The sequence below is a fragment of the Dermacentor albipictus genome, chromosome 2, assembly GCF_038994185.2.
Source record: "Dermacentor albipictus isolate Rhodes 1998 colony chromosome 2, USDA_Dalb.pri_finalv2, whole genome shotgun sequence".
Classification (NCBI taxonomy): Eukaryota; Metazoa; Arthropoda; class Arachnida; order Ixodida; family Ixodidae; genus Dermacentor; species Dermacentor albipictus.
Genome location: NC_091822.1, coordinates 210,282,931 through 210,299,052, shown reverse-complemented (window position 1 = coordinate 210,299,052; position 16,122 = coordinate 210,282,931). Strand labels below are relative to the sequence as shown.

At 45.7% G+C, this 16,122-nt stretch overlaps 1 protein-coding gene across 3 annotated transcripts in view; it reads right to left on the bottom strand.

The window, feature by feature from the left end:
* The window catches only part of LOC135896741 (acidic phospholipase A2 PA4-like), a 307,060-nt gene that overhangs the window by 34,318 nt on the left and 256,620 nt on the right, over nucleotides 1–16,122 (bottom strand). For 2 of the 3 annotated variants that reach the window (XR_010562795.1, XM_065425238.1), the window contains exon 2: nucleotides 10,716–10,926. Coding sequence is in view for 2 of the 3 variants with exons in the window: in XM_065425238.1 (XP_065281310.1) it covers nucleotides 10,734–10,926 (193 nt within the window). In the remaining variant the exon portion in view is untranslated. Of the gene's footprint in view, nucleotides 1–10,715; nucleotides 10,927–16,122 lie in introns of those variants that run through there. The other variant, XM_070534673.1, reaches the window with a different exon arrangement.

Genomic DNA, 16,122 nt, shown 5'->3' with positions numbered 1-16,122 from the left:
TCGATTCTGCATATAAACTTTGTATGGGACTCGTTCTGAATGCGCCAGTGGCCAGACGGATTCCTAGATGGTGGACCGGATCTAGCATCTTTAGCGCGCTCGGGGATGCAGAATGATAGATCACGGCACCATAATCTAGTCGTGATTGAATGAGGCTCTTATAGATATTCATTAAACACTTTCTGTCACTACCCCATGTAGTCTGGGATAGAAGTTTGATTATGTTCATTGTTTTCAGACATTTTTCTTTAAGATACTTAATGTGGGGGACGAAAGTGAGTCTGTAGTCAAGTATGACACCTAGGAATTTGTGCTCTTTGCTGATAGGTATTCGTTGTCCACACAGTTCTAAGGAAGGATCCGGAACCAGGCCTCTCTTTCTTGTAAAAAGAACGCAAGAGCTTTTGTTAGGATTGATCTTGAATCCATTCTTGTCTGCCCACACTGAGACTTTATTCAGGCCATGCTGTACCTGTCTCTCGCAGACTGCGAGGTTACAAGATTTGAAAGCTATTTGAATGTCGTCCACGTAGACAGAGTAAAAGATGGCGGATGGTAAGGATGCACGAAGCGTGTTCATCTTTACGACAAAGAGCATGCAGCTGAGTACGCCACCCTGGGGTACCCCAGTTTCCTGTATAAATGTACGCGACAGTGCAGGACCTATTTTCACTCGAAATGTACGGTTCTCTAGGTAGCTCTCTATAGTATTTAACATATTCCCGCGGATACCTAGCGCGGAAAGATCGCGCAGGATTCCGTACCGCCAGGCTGTGCCGTACGCTTTTTCCATATCCAGAAATACAGATAAGAAAGATTGCTTGTGCACGAAGGCATCGCGAATGCTCGCTTCGATCCGCACAAGATGGTCGATTGTAGATCGCCCTTCACGAAAACCACATTGAAATGGGTCAAGCATTTTACTGGACTCGAGGAGATGCACGAGACGGCGATTGATCATTTTTTCAAATACCTTACAAAGGCAACTTGTCAGGGCTATCGGGCGGTAACTTGCCACGGAGGAAGGATCTTTGCCTTGTTTCAAAACCGGGATCACAATGGCTTCTTTCCATGCAGTCGGGAAGTATCCCGCAGCCCAAATCGTGTTGAAAATTGTGACTAGTGTAACTTGGGTGTCTTTATGTAAGTTTTTGATCATTTCGTACATGATTCTGTCAGATCCCGGGGCAGAGCTCTTGCATGCGCTCAAGGCAGCTCTCAACTCGGCAATGCTAAAAGGACAATTGTATGGTTCATTCTGTTGGCATTTTCTCATGAGTGGCTTACATTCTTCTATTTGTTTATGTTTCAGAAAGGATTGCGAGTAATGGTTGGCACTTGACACGCTCTCAAAGTGCTCCCCAAGTGAGTCCGCCTGATCTTGTAGGGTATCGCCTTCTGTGTTTACCAAAGGGAGTGCATGTGCTTGTCGCCCTCTTATCCTATTGGCCCTGTTCCAGGCTTTCGCCTCATCTCTGAACGAGTTAATACTTGATAGAAACTTCTGCCAGCTTTCTCGTCTGGCCTGTCGGCGGGTTCGCCTGCCTTCGGATTTTACTTTTTTAAAGTTGACTAGATTTTCTGCAGTGGGAGAAGCGCGTAGCAACCCCCACGCCCTGTTCTGTTTTTTACGAGCGATCCTACAATCGTCGTTCCACCATGGGACACGCCGTTTGCAGGCCAAGCCTTTTACTTCTGATATGCATTTATATGCGACATCTATTATGAATGCTGTAAAAAACTCGACTGCAGCGTCAATTCCTAACGAAGACGGGTCAGCCCATGAGATACTAGTTAGAGATCGAAATTTCTCCCAATCAGCTGTCTCAATCTTCCACCTAGGAGCGTATGGTGGATTTCTTTATATGATCTTAGCAGTATAGGGAAGTGGTCGCTACCGTAAGGGTTGTCGGTAACTTCCCATTCAAGTTCAGGCAGTACAGACGGGGAGACTATACTAAGATCTATAGACGAAAAGGATCGGTTTGTAAGAGAGTAATATGTGGGCTCTTTCTTATTGAGAAGGCACGCTCCAGAAGAGAAAAGGAACTGTTCAACAAGGCGACCTCGCGCATCTATACGAGAGTCGCCCCACAGGGAGCTGTGCGCATTGAGATCGCCAAGAACAGCATAAGGTTCTGGCAATTGATCGATCAAGGAGTGAAATTCATGTTTGTTCAGTTGGTAATGCGAGGGTATGTAAAGGGAGCAAATGGTGATGAGTTTGTTTAGTAGGACAACTCGAACCGCCACTGCTTCAAGGGGCGTTTGTAGCTGTAAAGGCTGACACGCAATGCTCTTATGGATAACAATGGCGACACCGCCCGATGATGCGACAGCATCATCGCGATCTTTGCGATAAGTTATGTACTGTCGGAGAAAGTTTGTATGTTTGGATTTTAGGTGTGTTTCCTGTAGACACAGCACTTTTGGATTGTAATTGTGGATGAGTTCCTGCACATCATCAAGGTTTCTAAGAAGACCTCTGACGTTCCATTGTATTATCTGTGTATCCATATTTGGAGTAAATAGGTGCTGTGTGTACGGAAACAAAACTATTATTTACAGAGATTTCAGAGATTAGATTACAGAGCTCTTTCGAGGCCCTGTAATCGGGGTTTTGCCCTTTCTGGAGCGTTCGAGTGAACCTCGCCGCTCCTTAGGCGCTTGGCGCCCCTGGAGGATAGGTGTAGTGTCCATTGCCTCTTGTGAGGCGCCGGACACCTGCTCTTGCGAGCGAGAAGTTACCAGGGAAGGGCCCGCCTTGGAGGGCAAGACCCCTGCGCCCACCAGCCCGGAGGTCGATGGGGTTCCCTGGGGGATTTGGCTGCGCCGGCCATTGCCAGCACTGGAAGGGACCTGGGAGGTTGAGGCAGCCTCAGCTGCGCCCACCTTCGGGGTCGATGGCCCCTTTTCCTCGGTTGGCGGAGCAGCGCTAGCTGCAACCACCGTGGGGGCAGATGGCGTAACTGCCGACTCACAGCGTGTGGGTCGGACAGTCGCCGGAGGCCGTTGTGACGCTGCCCCCTGACGCGCCACATCGGCAAAGGTTTTCTTGGGCAGGTATGATACCCGCCTCCGTGCCTCTCTGAAAGTTATGTTTTCCTTGACCTTGATTGTAACGATTTCCTTTTCTTTTTTCCAGGAAGGGCACGACCGCGAGTACGCGGCGTGCTCACCATCACAATTAACACAATGCGGAGTGTTCTGGCACGTTTCAGAGGAGTGTTCTTTGTCACTGCACTTGGCACAAGTCAGCCGGCCTCGACAGTTCTGTGAACTGTGGCCGAAACGTTGGCACTTAAAGCATCTGAGAGGATTGGGAACATATGGCCGAACACGAAGTTTGATATAACCAGCCTCGATGGACTCGGGAAGGACACTTGTGCCGAAAGTGAGTATCAGGTGTTTCGTCTTGATCTCTTTTCCATCTCGCCTCATCTTAATTCGTTTAACATTTACAACATTCTGGTCACTGAAGCCCTCCAAGAGATCAGCCTCAGTGAGCTCCATCAAGTCATCATCAGAGACAACACCACGGGTGGTGTTCATCGTGCGGTGCGGGGTTATAATTATTTCGGTTTCCCCAAATGACACTAATGTTGACAATTTTTCATATTGTTTTTGATCGCGGAGCTCCAAGAGGAGATCACCGCTTGCCATCGTCGACGCCTTATATCCAGGACCAAAGGCTTCAGTCAATGACTTAGAGACAAGGAAGGGTGAGATAGTTCTTACTGGTTTATCTGGTGTTGCGGAATGGATAACATGGAAACGCGGGAACGATTCTTTTTGGCGGCCAAAAAATTGAAAGACTTCATCGGTGCGCACTCTTTTCTGAGGGCGATCAAGTAGTGGAGGGAAGGAAGTAGCCATGTGTGGACGTGTAGTTTTCGGCAGCAACGCCAGCCACCCACCATGGAGTCCAACAAGGGGACGCTGCAGGGTCTGAAAAACAGGGCCTGCTAACGCCAGCTGTACGTTGCCGCTATAACCCAATATGATATAACCAAGGTTGGCTACTCACACAAGGTTAACCCTTGCTGCCAGGAAGGTCGGAAGTAATAAAGAAATGAGAAGGAGACAGGAAAGGCGGAAAGTAAGGAAAAGACGAAGGTTGTAGGGAGAGAGAGACAGGAAAAGGCAACTACCGATTTCCCCCGGGTGGGTCAGTCCGGGGGTGCCGTCTATGTGAAGCAGAGGCCAAAGGGGTGTGTTGCCTCCGCCGGGGGGCCTTAAAGGTCCAAACACCCAGCCTCAGCTCAACCCCCAGGATCCCCTTTTCCCCAGACACGGCTAAGCCGCGCACGGCTACACGCGGGAGGGTCCAACCCTCGTGTGCTCGGGTCCGTGGTGTCGCAACACACCAAACGCCTGCTCACGCAGACGCCCCTGCGGGGTTGCAGTCCCCCAGTCTCTTGGGATTTGACTTTCACACAAGGACCTTGTAAATAAAACAAACATTTAGATGTCCATTGTGCATATCTTTTCAAAAAGGCATTAGGTATGTTGTCCGGTCCAGGTGATTTCTTTACCTCAAGGTTAAGCAGCATGCTTAAGATACCATGCTCACTAATGACAAGATCCTCCAAAGGCCGCAGTAAGGCTTCAAATTTTGGGAAGATGTTATTGTCGTTAGTAAATACGGACTTAAAATGTTCGTTGAAGACATTAGTTTGTGTGCATCACTGACCAGAACACCTTTGATTTCAAACTGATCATGGGTCTTTGAGGTTGGGGAAACCGAACGCCAGAATTTCTCAGGAGACTGATATAAATTTGGGCAAAGATTTTTCAAAATAATGCTGTTTTTCAATGGCCGTTTGCTTTTTGAGCCGAGAACTAAGCAAAGCTATATTTTGTTACAATTCCGGAGAAAGAATGTTTTCTTTTCTTTTCTGTTTCATGCGCTTCAGTTTTCTTTTTAGCTGCAGGGTCGCCCGAGAAATCCATGGGTTTTTTTGTTTGTCTTTTAACAATAATTGGCACGTGATATTCAATACATTCATGTACCATGGCCTTAAACTGGTCCCAGAGTTCTTGGACACTTGCAGTGGTAGTACAAAATGCATCAAAATTAAAGGAAAGAACATCAATAATGGAAACATCGTCAGCACGGGAGAAGTTTCTAAAATGCATTCTAGGTCAAACTTTATCAAGAGTCATGCCGTAAAGGGTCAGGAGAACAGCCTGGTGATCGGAGATACCAGGTATCACTACACACTTAGTTGCATCGAGGATTGTTCCAGAAACAAAGAAGAGGTCTAAAATAGATGTTGAATTCCCTTGTATTCGGGTGGGGTGCTCTACAGTTTCGTCAAGTCAAACGAGAAAGCTATATCAAGCATTGCCTCACTTGATTCGTCACTATGCGTTTTGAGTGCGAATGTTGACCAGTCAATATCCGGCAAATTGAAGTCGCCTGTTAAAATAATGCGATCATTTAGCTTAATAAAGGTTGTCATATAATCTTTAAGGTTATCCAAGACCATGACAGGCGATCCAGGCGGCCTATAAAGTGCTCCTACAATATGCCGGACATTATTATGGTATGCCTTACAGAAAATTCATTCAATATTAGGCACTTCAGGCATGCTCAATATATTTAGATATTCTTTAAAGAGTATGGCAACTCCTCCACGTTTACCACCACGGTCTTTCCGAAGTATACTGTAGGAAGCCGGCACAAATTCACTATCGTGAATGGTATCATTTAGCCATGTCTCGGTTAAGACCACGATGTCAGGATCTTCGCAAAGTAAAATTCCTTCTAAATCACTCATCTGTGTTTATTATGCTTCTACAATTTACATTTAGTATTTTCAGTGATTTAGGAATGGGCTTGTGCTGTCAGTTATTTTTATTGCTCAGCTTATAACGGACACCTTTAACTTCATCCCAGCAGTACATTACATTGTCAACGGACAATTTATTGTGCATTAGTTTCACCTTGGCTCCATTGGCCTTTTCTTGCGCGGCACTCTTCCACAGGTGCTTTCGTATTTCTCGCGTTCTGGTGGAAAAGTCTTCAGAGATTGATATTTCGGAACCCTTTAGTTTGTGCGCGGATTTCAATGCTGACGCCTTTTCTCAGTAGACTAAAAATTTGAGTATTACGGCGCGTTCCTTATTAAATTTGCGACCAATTCTATGACACCTCTCAATGCCGGAGACAGTAAATCCTAATTTGTCCTGAAAGACCTCAGTCACTACCTTACTTTCAAGCCCAGCTGCTGTCTCTTCGTCATCGTCAGGTAGTCCGTATATAAGTAAATTGTTCCTGCGACTCCTATTTTCTAAGTCGTCGACTTTAGAAATGAGAGCAGATAACTGTTTATCAACCTTCGCAACAGTGTCCTCCATTGTTTTCACACGTTTGTTCAGTGCGTTCAAACCAGCCAGCTGTTTTTCGAAACCTTCTATGCGTTTGGTCAGTGCTGTAATGCTCTTCTCAATATCGTTTTGAGAACTCTGCAGGGCTTCCACAAATGTGGTAAACTTTCCCTGGCCAATCAGTAATTCGGAAAGCATTTCTTTTTCTGTGGGACCCGGATTTGCCTCTATATATCGCCACATACCAGTAAGTCACTTGGCATAGAAAAGACATAATTGAAAACATTTAAAAAAGGGAGTGGGCAAGGCAGCAGCACTAAGAAGCGATCATCGCTTCGATAGCATTTAGTAGGTAAGTACTGACTAACCTGCAGTACGAAACAGAATGGGTTCCTTAGCATGTTGCCGCTGAGGCTGCTGCCATGCCCACTCGTGAAGCTCGGTGTGGTCAGGCCTTTTATAGCGGGGAAGCGGGTCATGTGGTCCGACGTAAACGCAGTTCGCATAGATGCGGTGATGATAGTTGGCGGCGACGAATCTTCCACGAGGCAAATGTCACCGGCACGTGTCGATGACATCGGATACGCCCCCAGGATTTCATTGCTGCGTGGTGCAGCGGGAAAACAACCGCATGATGATGGCTCGGTTTGCAGCAGAACTGCCACAACCTGCAGTACGAAACAGAAGGGGTTCCTTAGCATGTTGCCGCTGAGGCTACTGCCATGCCCACTGGTGAAGCTCGGTGTGGTCAGGCCTTTTATAGCAGGGAAGCGGGCCATGTGGTCTGACGTAAACGCAGTTCGCATAGATGCGGTGATGATAGTTGGCGGCGACGAATCTTCCACGAGGCAAATGTCACCGGCACGTGTCGATGACATCGGATACGCCCCCAGGATTTCATTGCTGCGTGGTGCAGCGGGAAAACAACCGCATGATGATGGCTCGGTTTGCAGCAGAACTGCCACAACCTGCAGTACGAAACAGAAGGGGTTCCTTAGCATGTTGCCGCTGAGGCTACTGCCATGCCCACTGGTGAAGCTCGGTGTGGTCAGGCCTTTTATAGCAGGGAAGCGGGCCATGTGGTCTGACGTAAACGCAGTTCGCATAGATGCGGTGATGATAGTTGGCGGCGACGAATCTTCCACGAGGCAAATGTCACCGGCACGTGTCGATGACATCGGATACGCCCCCAGGATTTCATTGCTGCGTGGTGCAGCGGGAAAACAACCACATGATGATGGCTCGGTTTGCAGCAGAACTGCCACAACCTGCAGTACGAAACAGAAGGGGTTCCTTAGCATGTTGCCGCTGAGGCTACTGCCATGCCCACTGGTGAAGCTCGGTGTGGTCAGGCCTTTTATAGCAGGGAAGCGGGCCATGTGGTCTGACGTAAACGCAGTTCGCATAGATGCGGTGATGATAGTTGGCGGCGACGAATCTTCCACGAGGCAAATGTCACCGGCACGTGTCGATGACATCGGATACGCCCCCAGGATTTCATTGCTGCGTGGTGCAGCGGGAAAACAACCACATGATGATGGCTCGGTTTGCAGCAGAACTGCCACAACCTGCAGTACGAAACAGAAGGGGTTCCTTAGCATGTTGCCGCTGAGGCTACTGCCATGCCCACTGGTGAAGCTCGGTGTGGTCAGGCCTTTTATAGCAGGGAAGCGGGCCATGTGGTCTGACGTAAACGCAGTTCGCATAGATGCGGTGATGATAGTTGGCGGCGACGAATCTTCCACGAGGCAAATGTCACCGGCACGTGTCGATGACATCGGATACGCCCCCAGGATTTCATTGCTGCGTGGTGCAGCGGGAAAACAACCGCATGATGATGGCTCGGTTTGCAGCAGAACTGCCACAACCTGCAGTACGAAACAGAAGGGGTTCCTTAGCATGTTGCCGCTGAGGCTGCTGGCATGCCCACTCGTAATCGAAGGCTGACTGAAAGTAATCGAAAGTAATCGAAGGCTGAAAGTAATCGAAGGCTGGCTCACGCATGCCTTCCACCATTATAGATATGCCATGCCTCTACCATAAGACGCGTATCTTCATTCTTGTGCCTGTACAATATCGCGCATTCATCTAACTCTGGCGTGCAGTTACAATCTTGGCAATGTAGGGAAAGATTAGAAGGCGATCCACCGGTTAACGATCTTTTATGTTCCATTAGCCTCTGATTGATACACCGCCCCGTTCGCCTTATGTGCCGATGATGGTGGCTCTCTTGTGCACAAGGGAACAAAGCGGGGAAGATAGGCGCTGCCTTCCGTCGTGCGTGGTACATAGAGGGGAGTGGAGGGAGGGTGGTGGTGGACCTTCGGATTTTGTGATCGGTGAATCTGTGATAGGATGGATAGCTGGGCGTGTTGGTTAAGCATGATCTGAAGTGAAGGCGCTAAAACGATGGTGGACGAAGGTGTGTGTGTTCTTTCTTCGTCCACCGTTGTTTTAGCGCCTTCATTTCAGATCGTGAATCAGTGATTCCGCAACATGTTTATTTGCCTTGTTTGACGCATTATATACAGTGACTTTTTCTTAGATATGTAGGTTTATTGGAGACTTATCCCTATATTTAAATATCTTGTTGCAAAGATTTATGTATACGTGCTGTAAACTTTGTTTCCCATGACACTTTTTGCCTTGTATCTTCGCATTTGTATATTCTATTGTATCTTCGCATTTCTAATATACGATGGCGAGTGAACAAACGACGTGGAACAAACGACGTGGAAAATTTACGAATGGGGTCATCTTGCTTCACGACAATGCCCGTCCCCACACGGTTGATCTGATTAACACAAAACTGGCAAAGTTCAAGTGGGAAACGCTGCAACATCCGCCATACAGCCGAGACCCGTCACCTTGTGACTTGCACATACTGGGGCAATTGAAAAAACAGTTCAAGGGAAGCAGATTCGTGACGGAAGATTACGTGAAAGAGTCAATTTACAGACATTTTGAAGCAGGAACCAAAGTACTTTTATCGGACGGGAATCGCGCGACTCGTTAGTCACTGGCACAAATGTCTAAATGCTCATGGAGACTTCTTTTAAATGAAGTGCCCACTGTGTCATATATTCGCAGTGGCTCAATTTCATTTGACTCAACCTCATTTATTTTGCAGAACTCCTGGTTTTTATATGTGCTCCCTGTTGCGACTATAATTTCACTGCAAGTACTCGCAATACATGGCCGGTGACAGCTGCTCTTGCGCAATACATTGGAACAAACGACAACATCATTGAGATTGTTCCCTGGCCGTTGCATGTGCGCACAGATGTAAACAAGCTTGATGAATGACAAAGTTTCATTAAAATATGTGTCCTCAACTTGTTCATTTCACGGCCTTTACATTTTCCATATCAGCAGCATGCACTGCTTTGTTGGTTTCGGACTGATATAGTTCTAAAGCTCGTGCGATATTTTTTTTTTCACTTATTAAATAGACAAAAAATAGAAGCAGTGATAGCAGTTATTTCGGCCACAATTTTCTGGACATACGAATATATTCTTTTACTAAAGAATACATATTTTACTTGTCTTGACCGTGCGTAGCGTTCAAGAATTCGTTTACAGCACCTTTGGCAATGACAATGCAGTTAATATTCATGTAATTGATCCCTCAACAAGTTCTATAAGGCGGAGGCCGAGCTGCAACGTGAGGCTCCACGCCCCCTCCCACCCTCCTCCCGAACGAAATTTCTGGCTACGCCACTGGCTGCCACGCTCACATTCCGCACGAGGATGGCTATCCTAGAAAGAAGGCATCTCCATGGAGGACTCCTGTGGAGTTCGTCTAATAGTTGTTTTTATGGGTAACATGAAATCCTCGCTGTATACCTGGGGCGAAAACTTTAGATGCTTGTCTTTTAATGAAAACTTTGAAGCTGCCGGTAGCTGCAGCGTAGGTTATTGGGTTCAGCTTGATGAAACAATGGTTACACAAATATAAATCTTTATTCGTTTGCATGCTGTCATACTCTGAGTGCCCCGGTTTAATGGGGCCCAATAAGAGAGGTGTGCGTTCCCGCGCGATCTAACAAATTTCCTTGTATTTAAAATTTCACTTCAAGGCTTTCACTCTATGATTATATGTAAAATTCATTTCTGTCTTGTCCTGTCCCTGTCACAGCGTTTTCAGGTCCGATTGCCACGCTCCAGCGGGCTACAATTCGGCAAAGCGCCGGGCTCCTTCACCTTCACCATATATTTTAGTAGTCGCACGCGCACAGTTTTTCCAACGGTATATTTCAGCGATTCGGCGATATCGCCCACATGGCCATTTTTGTTTGCTGGCGGAGTATGTTCTACACAGTGAGGCATCAGCGTTATGAAATCAGAGACGTCAGAGACCCTATCGGATGTAGTCATTTTACCGTATCACGTGGAGACTGTCAGTAGGACACGCCGGCTCGAAGCACGGCGACCTTGCGCTTCTCTCGCTTGAGGCACTTGCCCCACCAGGAACGCAGTTCGCAGACATGGCGGTACTTGAAGACGAAACACTTAGTCTGCACCACGTTGAAGTACAGCTTGCCCACCATATGCGAAGCCCCGTTGTTGGTCATCTTCAAGCAGCTCCGGAACCTGACAAGGAGAGATCGATGCATGCACAGGTCAGCTGCAAAATCGACTCATAAACAAAAACCTGCGCAAGTGCTAAATTGTGTACTTGGGTGAGGTATACGCATACGAAATTTATTTTATAGTAATTGATAAATGCGTTCCGTGGTAAATATGACCTAGGCAAGTGTATGCCAATCAAATGAACTCGTAAATCAAGGGCAGCAAAGTTCTATAAGGGCGTTCTCACACCCTTGGAACGAAAAACAGTGCTCCTCGGAAAACAAGTCTCGACGCCATCATCGCAGATACCGCGACAATGGGCTGAGGTTAGCAGCAGGTGGACTCACCGGCAGACATGTGAATGCCGCAGCCAGCCGGTAATGAGACACCGGTGGTGCGGGGACACAATCGCTCAAGTGCTTGTCACGAGGCCGCAACCATGCCCGTTTGATATTCCCCGATTTAGGTTCATCTTAGTTGACCTCTAAAGTGGAGCCGGCTAAACGTGACCTGAGGGACGACGAGGCTTTCTGAAATTATGGCACCGCAACACAAGCTGATATTCGACACTCCGACGCAAGTTGCGTTACTCGGTGCGGCGAGCGATGGGGCACGCAGGCGCGCACCGTGTATATATATATATATATATATATATATATATAGGGAGCAGCCGGTGACAATTACAGGCGTCAACATTTCCTAACCATCAGAAAGTTTAAGAGTCCCAGCTTCGCCCGGAAGGTGAGGCATCGATAACGATAGCAAATTGGTTGGCACCTATACTAAGTAAGGATGGTATGTTTATCGGCCGTATCAACTTCTAAACGTAGGCGTACTGACTAAATTAACAAGCTTGGTGTTACCCATGCACAAGGAAACCTGAACACATCTCACTCGATGATCGCGGCAACTCGGTGTCAAAACACTGAATTGAGGACGTGCGGCAGCTCCAGCGAGCAAATTTAACTTCGCGCTGCGTCTCACATCTACGCGAACTATGGGCTGGAAAACACAGACCCCGGCGGTCTCTGTACCCGTCGCAGATAGCGTTCAAGATACAGCTGCCCGGGCGGGAGTGCGCAGTCGCCCGGGCTGTCCGAAGTACGCTGCAGCCCCTCCATCCCTCCGGAGCGTTGCGCGCGACGGAAGACGGCGCCCTTCCTGCCCGCTTCCCTGCCTCGCGTGCTGGAGACTGAGTCGCGAGCTTTCACTTGCGCACACAGCATAGGGCGCGCGGCGGCGATTTTATCGCCCTTGGACTTTACACGGAACCTCACGGTGGCGCCGACGGCAGAAATGCGCTGAGAGTGGCCATGTAATTGCTGTGGTCATAAAAGAAAATGCACTACCACTGACTGCAGGAAATAAAAGTAGACCAAAATTACCTATTGGCAATTAAGCATTTTATATGCGAATCATAATTTCCTTCATGCTAGGCACATAGCGATATGGGCATATAGTTAATATGGCTTTTTTGTAAGCACTTTAATCAACGATAACAGTTTCGCCCGAAGGCGAACTATTGAAGGCGACAGCAAGTGTTTATCGTTTGAAGTTTATTGAATACTTAGTGCACATACAAAAATATTGATATTGTGGCAGGGGACCTTTTATACAGTAAGAAAAACATCAATACTACTTGACAAAAAAGCAGCAAATTATAAAAATACAAAAATGCAAATACAAGTGCAAACACATAATGAGGCAAAAGAATAATACAGTGGAAAACACAAAACCGTAAGGATAAGGCTGAAGCTGAAGTAGGAAACGAAGCAAACAGTATTGAAAACGACAGAGTTGAAGTTGTGTTTTAAAAGACATATTCAATAAACGCTGCTAAAGGTTAAACATGAAATTGAGAAGCTGATGTTTGAATGACAATATAGAAAAGACACACTTAATGTTAAAAGGCAAAGAATTCCAAAGTTTGAATAAAACGACTGCTACTCTTTGTGAACCATAATTAGTTCGTACCTTAGGGAGTATAAAGTTGTTATCGGAGGAAAAGCGCGTAATATTTGGATTAGTAAGGTGTCGGATAAGAACAAATTTGAGAAAGTTATGGTGTTTAACTGTTTGATAAGCAAATGTGCAGACATTAAATTTGATTCGATTGTCAATATTCATTATGTGCAGTTCCGGTACAGATCAGTAGCATGTAAACGTCGGTTGCTCCAGGTGAGAATGCGAATGGCTTGATTCTGTACATGCTGGAAGGAAGAAAGGTGGCAATTGTATGTTTGACCTCAGGAAGCTGTACAATAAGTTACAGTACTGTGAATGATTGCATAATATAAGGGGACCAAAGAATCCAAGTCAAAGTAACGTTTAGCTTTTAGTAATACCGTAATACCATAAGAAGCTTTCCGCTGTAGCTCGTTAATATACAAATTAAATTTTAAGCGGGAATCAAGTTTGATACCAAGGAAGGAAGAATGATCTGATAGATGAATATGATGTGTGTTTATAAAGAGGGGCATAACGTGCGTGTTATTTATTGACCTGGAATAGAAAATTAAGAACTTACGTTTCGAGGGACTTATCGAAAGCTTATTTTTAGCACACCATGCACTAACGCTAATAAGTTCTGCATTAAGGGTTGTTGCAATGTTGCTTAGAAAATTACTCGAACATAAGACAGTCGTGTCGTCAGCATATAAGATGCATTCTGATAATGTGGTTAGACACTGTGGAAGGTCATCATTGTATAGTAGAAAAAAAAAGCGGACCCTGAATTAAGCCTTGCGGAACGCCGATGTTAACTACTTCTTTAGTGGAATAGGTGCCGGAGATGGATATTAATTGCTCACGATCAGATCATTGCCTACGGAAAAGATTGAGATGCAAGTTCAAAAATAAGATTGTCATGAATAAGTGTATCAAATGCTTTGGTAAACTCTAAAAAGAGCAGAACCAATGAAGTTACCATTGTCAATTGCTAGTTTGCATTTTTCTGTAAGTAAATGAGTAAATGAATACCGTTGTCTAAACACAAATTGTTTCGGATGAAATAGGCTAAATCTTGTTAAGTAGTTAGACAGGCGAACATGTATTAGTTTTTCAATTACTTTGCTAAGAAAGGGGAGAATGGATATCGGCCTACAATTAGAAATCCAGCATCTGTCACCTATTTTTAAATACCGGGATAACCTTACTCATCTTTAACTCAAGGGGAAATTCACCGGTTTCAATATTTAGATTGATTATGTAGGTGAGCACATCCGCAATATCATCAGCAATCATTTTCACGTGGTTAGCAGAAATATTATCGATACCTGTGCTAGAGGACTTTATATTAGTAATTGTTCTTCATACCTCATCTGGGGTGGCATGAAAAAGAAAGAAATGAGTTACCACAACGATAAAGTTCGTCATGCGTACTGGCTGAAGCGGGTATGGAAGAGGAGTAGCAGTCACTAAATGCATTAGCGATATCTAATGTGTTCAATATTACTCATCCTTCGTGATGAATGTTGACTATAGGCGGATTAATGGTTTTATTGAGAAAAGAAGTGATCAAGCGTCATTGTTTTTTATATCTGAACCAGTACAATTAATTTCGTATTGATAATAGTGCTTAATAGTGGTTAATAGCTTTTATGAAGACGTGGAATCGGCGATGGGTAAAGTCAAAACAAAATACACTATACTGATGGGCGACTTCAATGCCATGGTAGGCAAGAAGCAGGCTGGACACAAGTCAGTGAGGGAATATGGCATAGGCGCTAGGAATAGCAGGGGAGAGTTATGAGTAGAGTTTGCAGAACAGAATAATATGCGGATAATGAATACCTTTTTCCGCAAGCGGGTTAGCCGAAAGAGGACGTGGAGGAGCCCGAATGGCGAGACTAGAGATGAAATAGACTTCATACTCTGCGCTAACCCTGACATCATACAAGATGTGAACGTGCTCGGCAAGGTGCGCTGCAGTGACCATAGGATGGTAAGAACTCGAATTAGCCTAGACTTGAGGAGGGAACGGAAGAAACTGGTACATAAGAAGCCAATCAATGAGTTAGCGGTAAAATGGAAACTAGAGGAATTCCGGTTCAAGCTACAGAACAGGTATTCGGCTTTAACTCAGGAAGAGGACCTTAGTGTTGAAGCAATGAACGACAATCTTATGGGCATTATTAAGGAGTGCGCAGTAGAAGTCGGTGGCAACGCCGTTAGACAGGAGACCAGTAAGCTATCGCAGGAGACGAAAGATCTGATCAAGAAACGCCAATGTATGAAAGCCTCTAAGCCTACAGCTAGAATAGAACTGGCAAAACTTTCTAAGTTAATCAACAAGCGTAAGACAGCTGACATAAGGAACTATAATATGGATGGAATTGAACAGCCTCTAAGGAACGGAGGAAGCCTAAAAGCAATGAAGAAACTAGGAATAGGCAAGAATCAGATGTATGCGTTAAGAGACAAAGCCGGCAATATCGTTACTAATATGGATGAGATAGTTCAAGTAGCTGAGGAGTTCTATAGAGATTTATACAGTACCAGTAGCACCCACGACGATAAGGTGAGAGAGAATAGCCTAGAGGAACTTGAAATCCCACAAGTAACGCCGGAAGAGATAAGGAACGCCTTGGGAGCTATGCAAAGGGGGAAGGCAGCTGGGGAGGATCAGGTAACAGCAGATTTGTTGAAGGATGGTGGGAACACTGTCCTAGTAAGACTGGCCACCCTATATACACGATGCCTCATGACCTCGAACGTACCGGAATCTGGGAAGAACGCTAACATAATCCTAATCCATAAGAAAGGGGACGCCAAAGACTTGAAAAATTATAGACCGATCAGCTTACTGTCCATTGCCTACAAAGTATTTACTAAGGTAATCGCAAATAGAATCAGGAATACCTTAGACTTCTGTCAAGCAAAGGACCAGGCAGGATTCCGTAAAGGATACTCAGCAATAGACCATATTCACACTATCAATCAGGTGATCGACAAATGTGCGGAATATAACCAACCCTTACGAAGGAATTACGGTCACTGACCAAGTCTGATGATGACGAAGTCTGATGAATATTCATCAGACTTGGTCAGTGACCGTAATTCCTTCATTTCCATGCCTGACCAGACGAGCTTTCGTCGAAGCCTTAATTATGTAACCAACCCTTATATATAGCCTTCATTGATTACGAAAAAGTGTTTGATTCAGTCGAAACCTCAGCGGTCAAGAAGGCATTTCGGAATCAAGGTGTAGATGAGCCA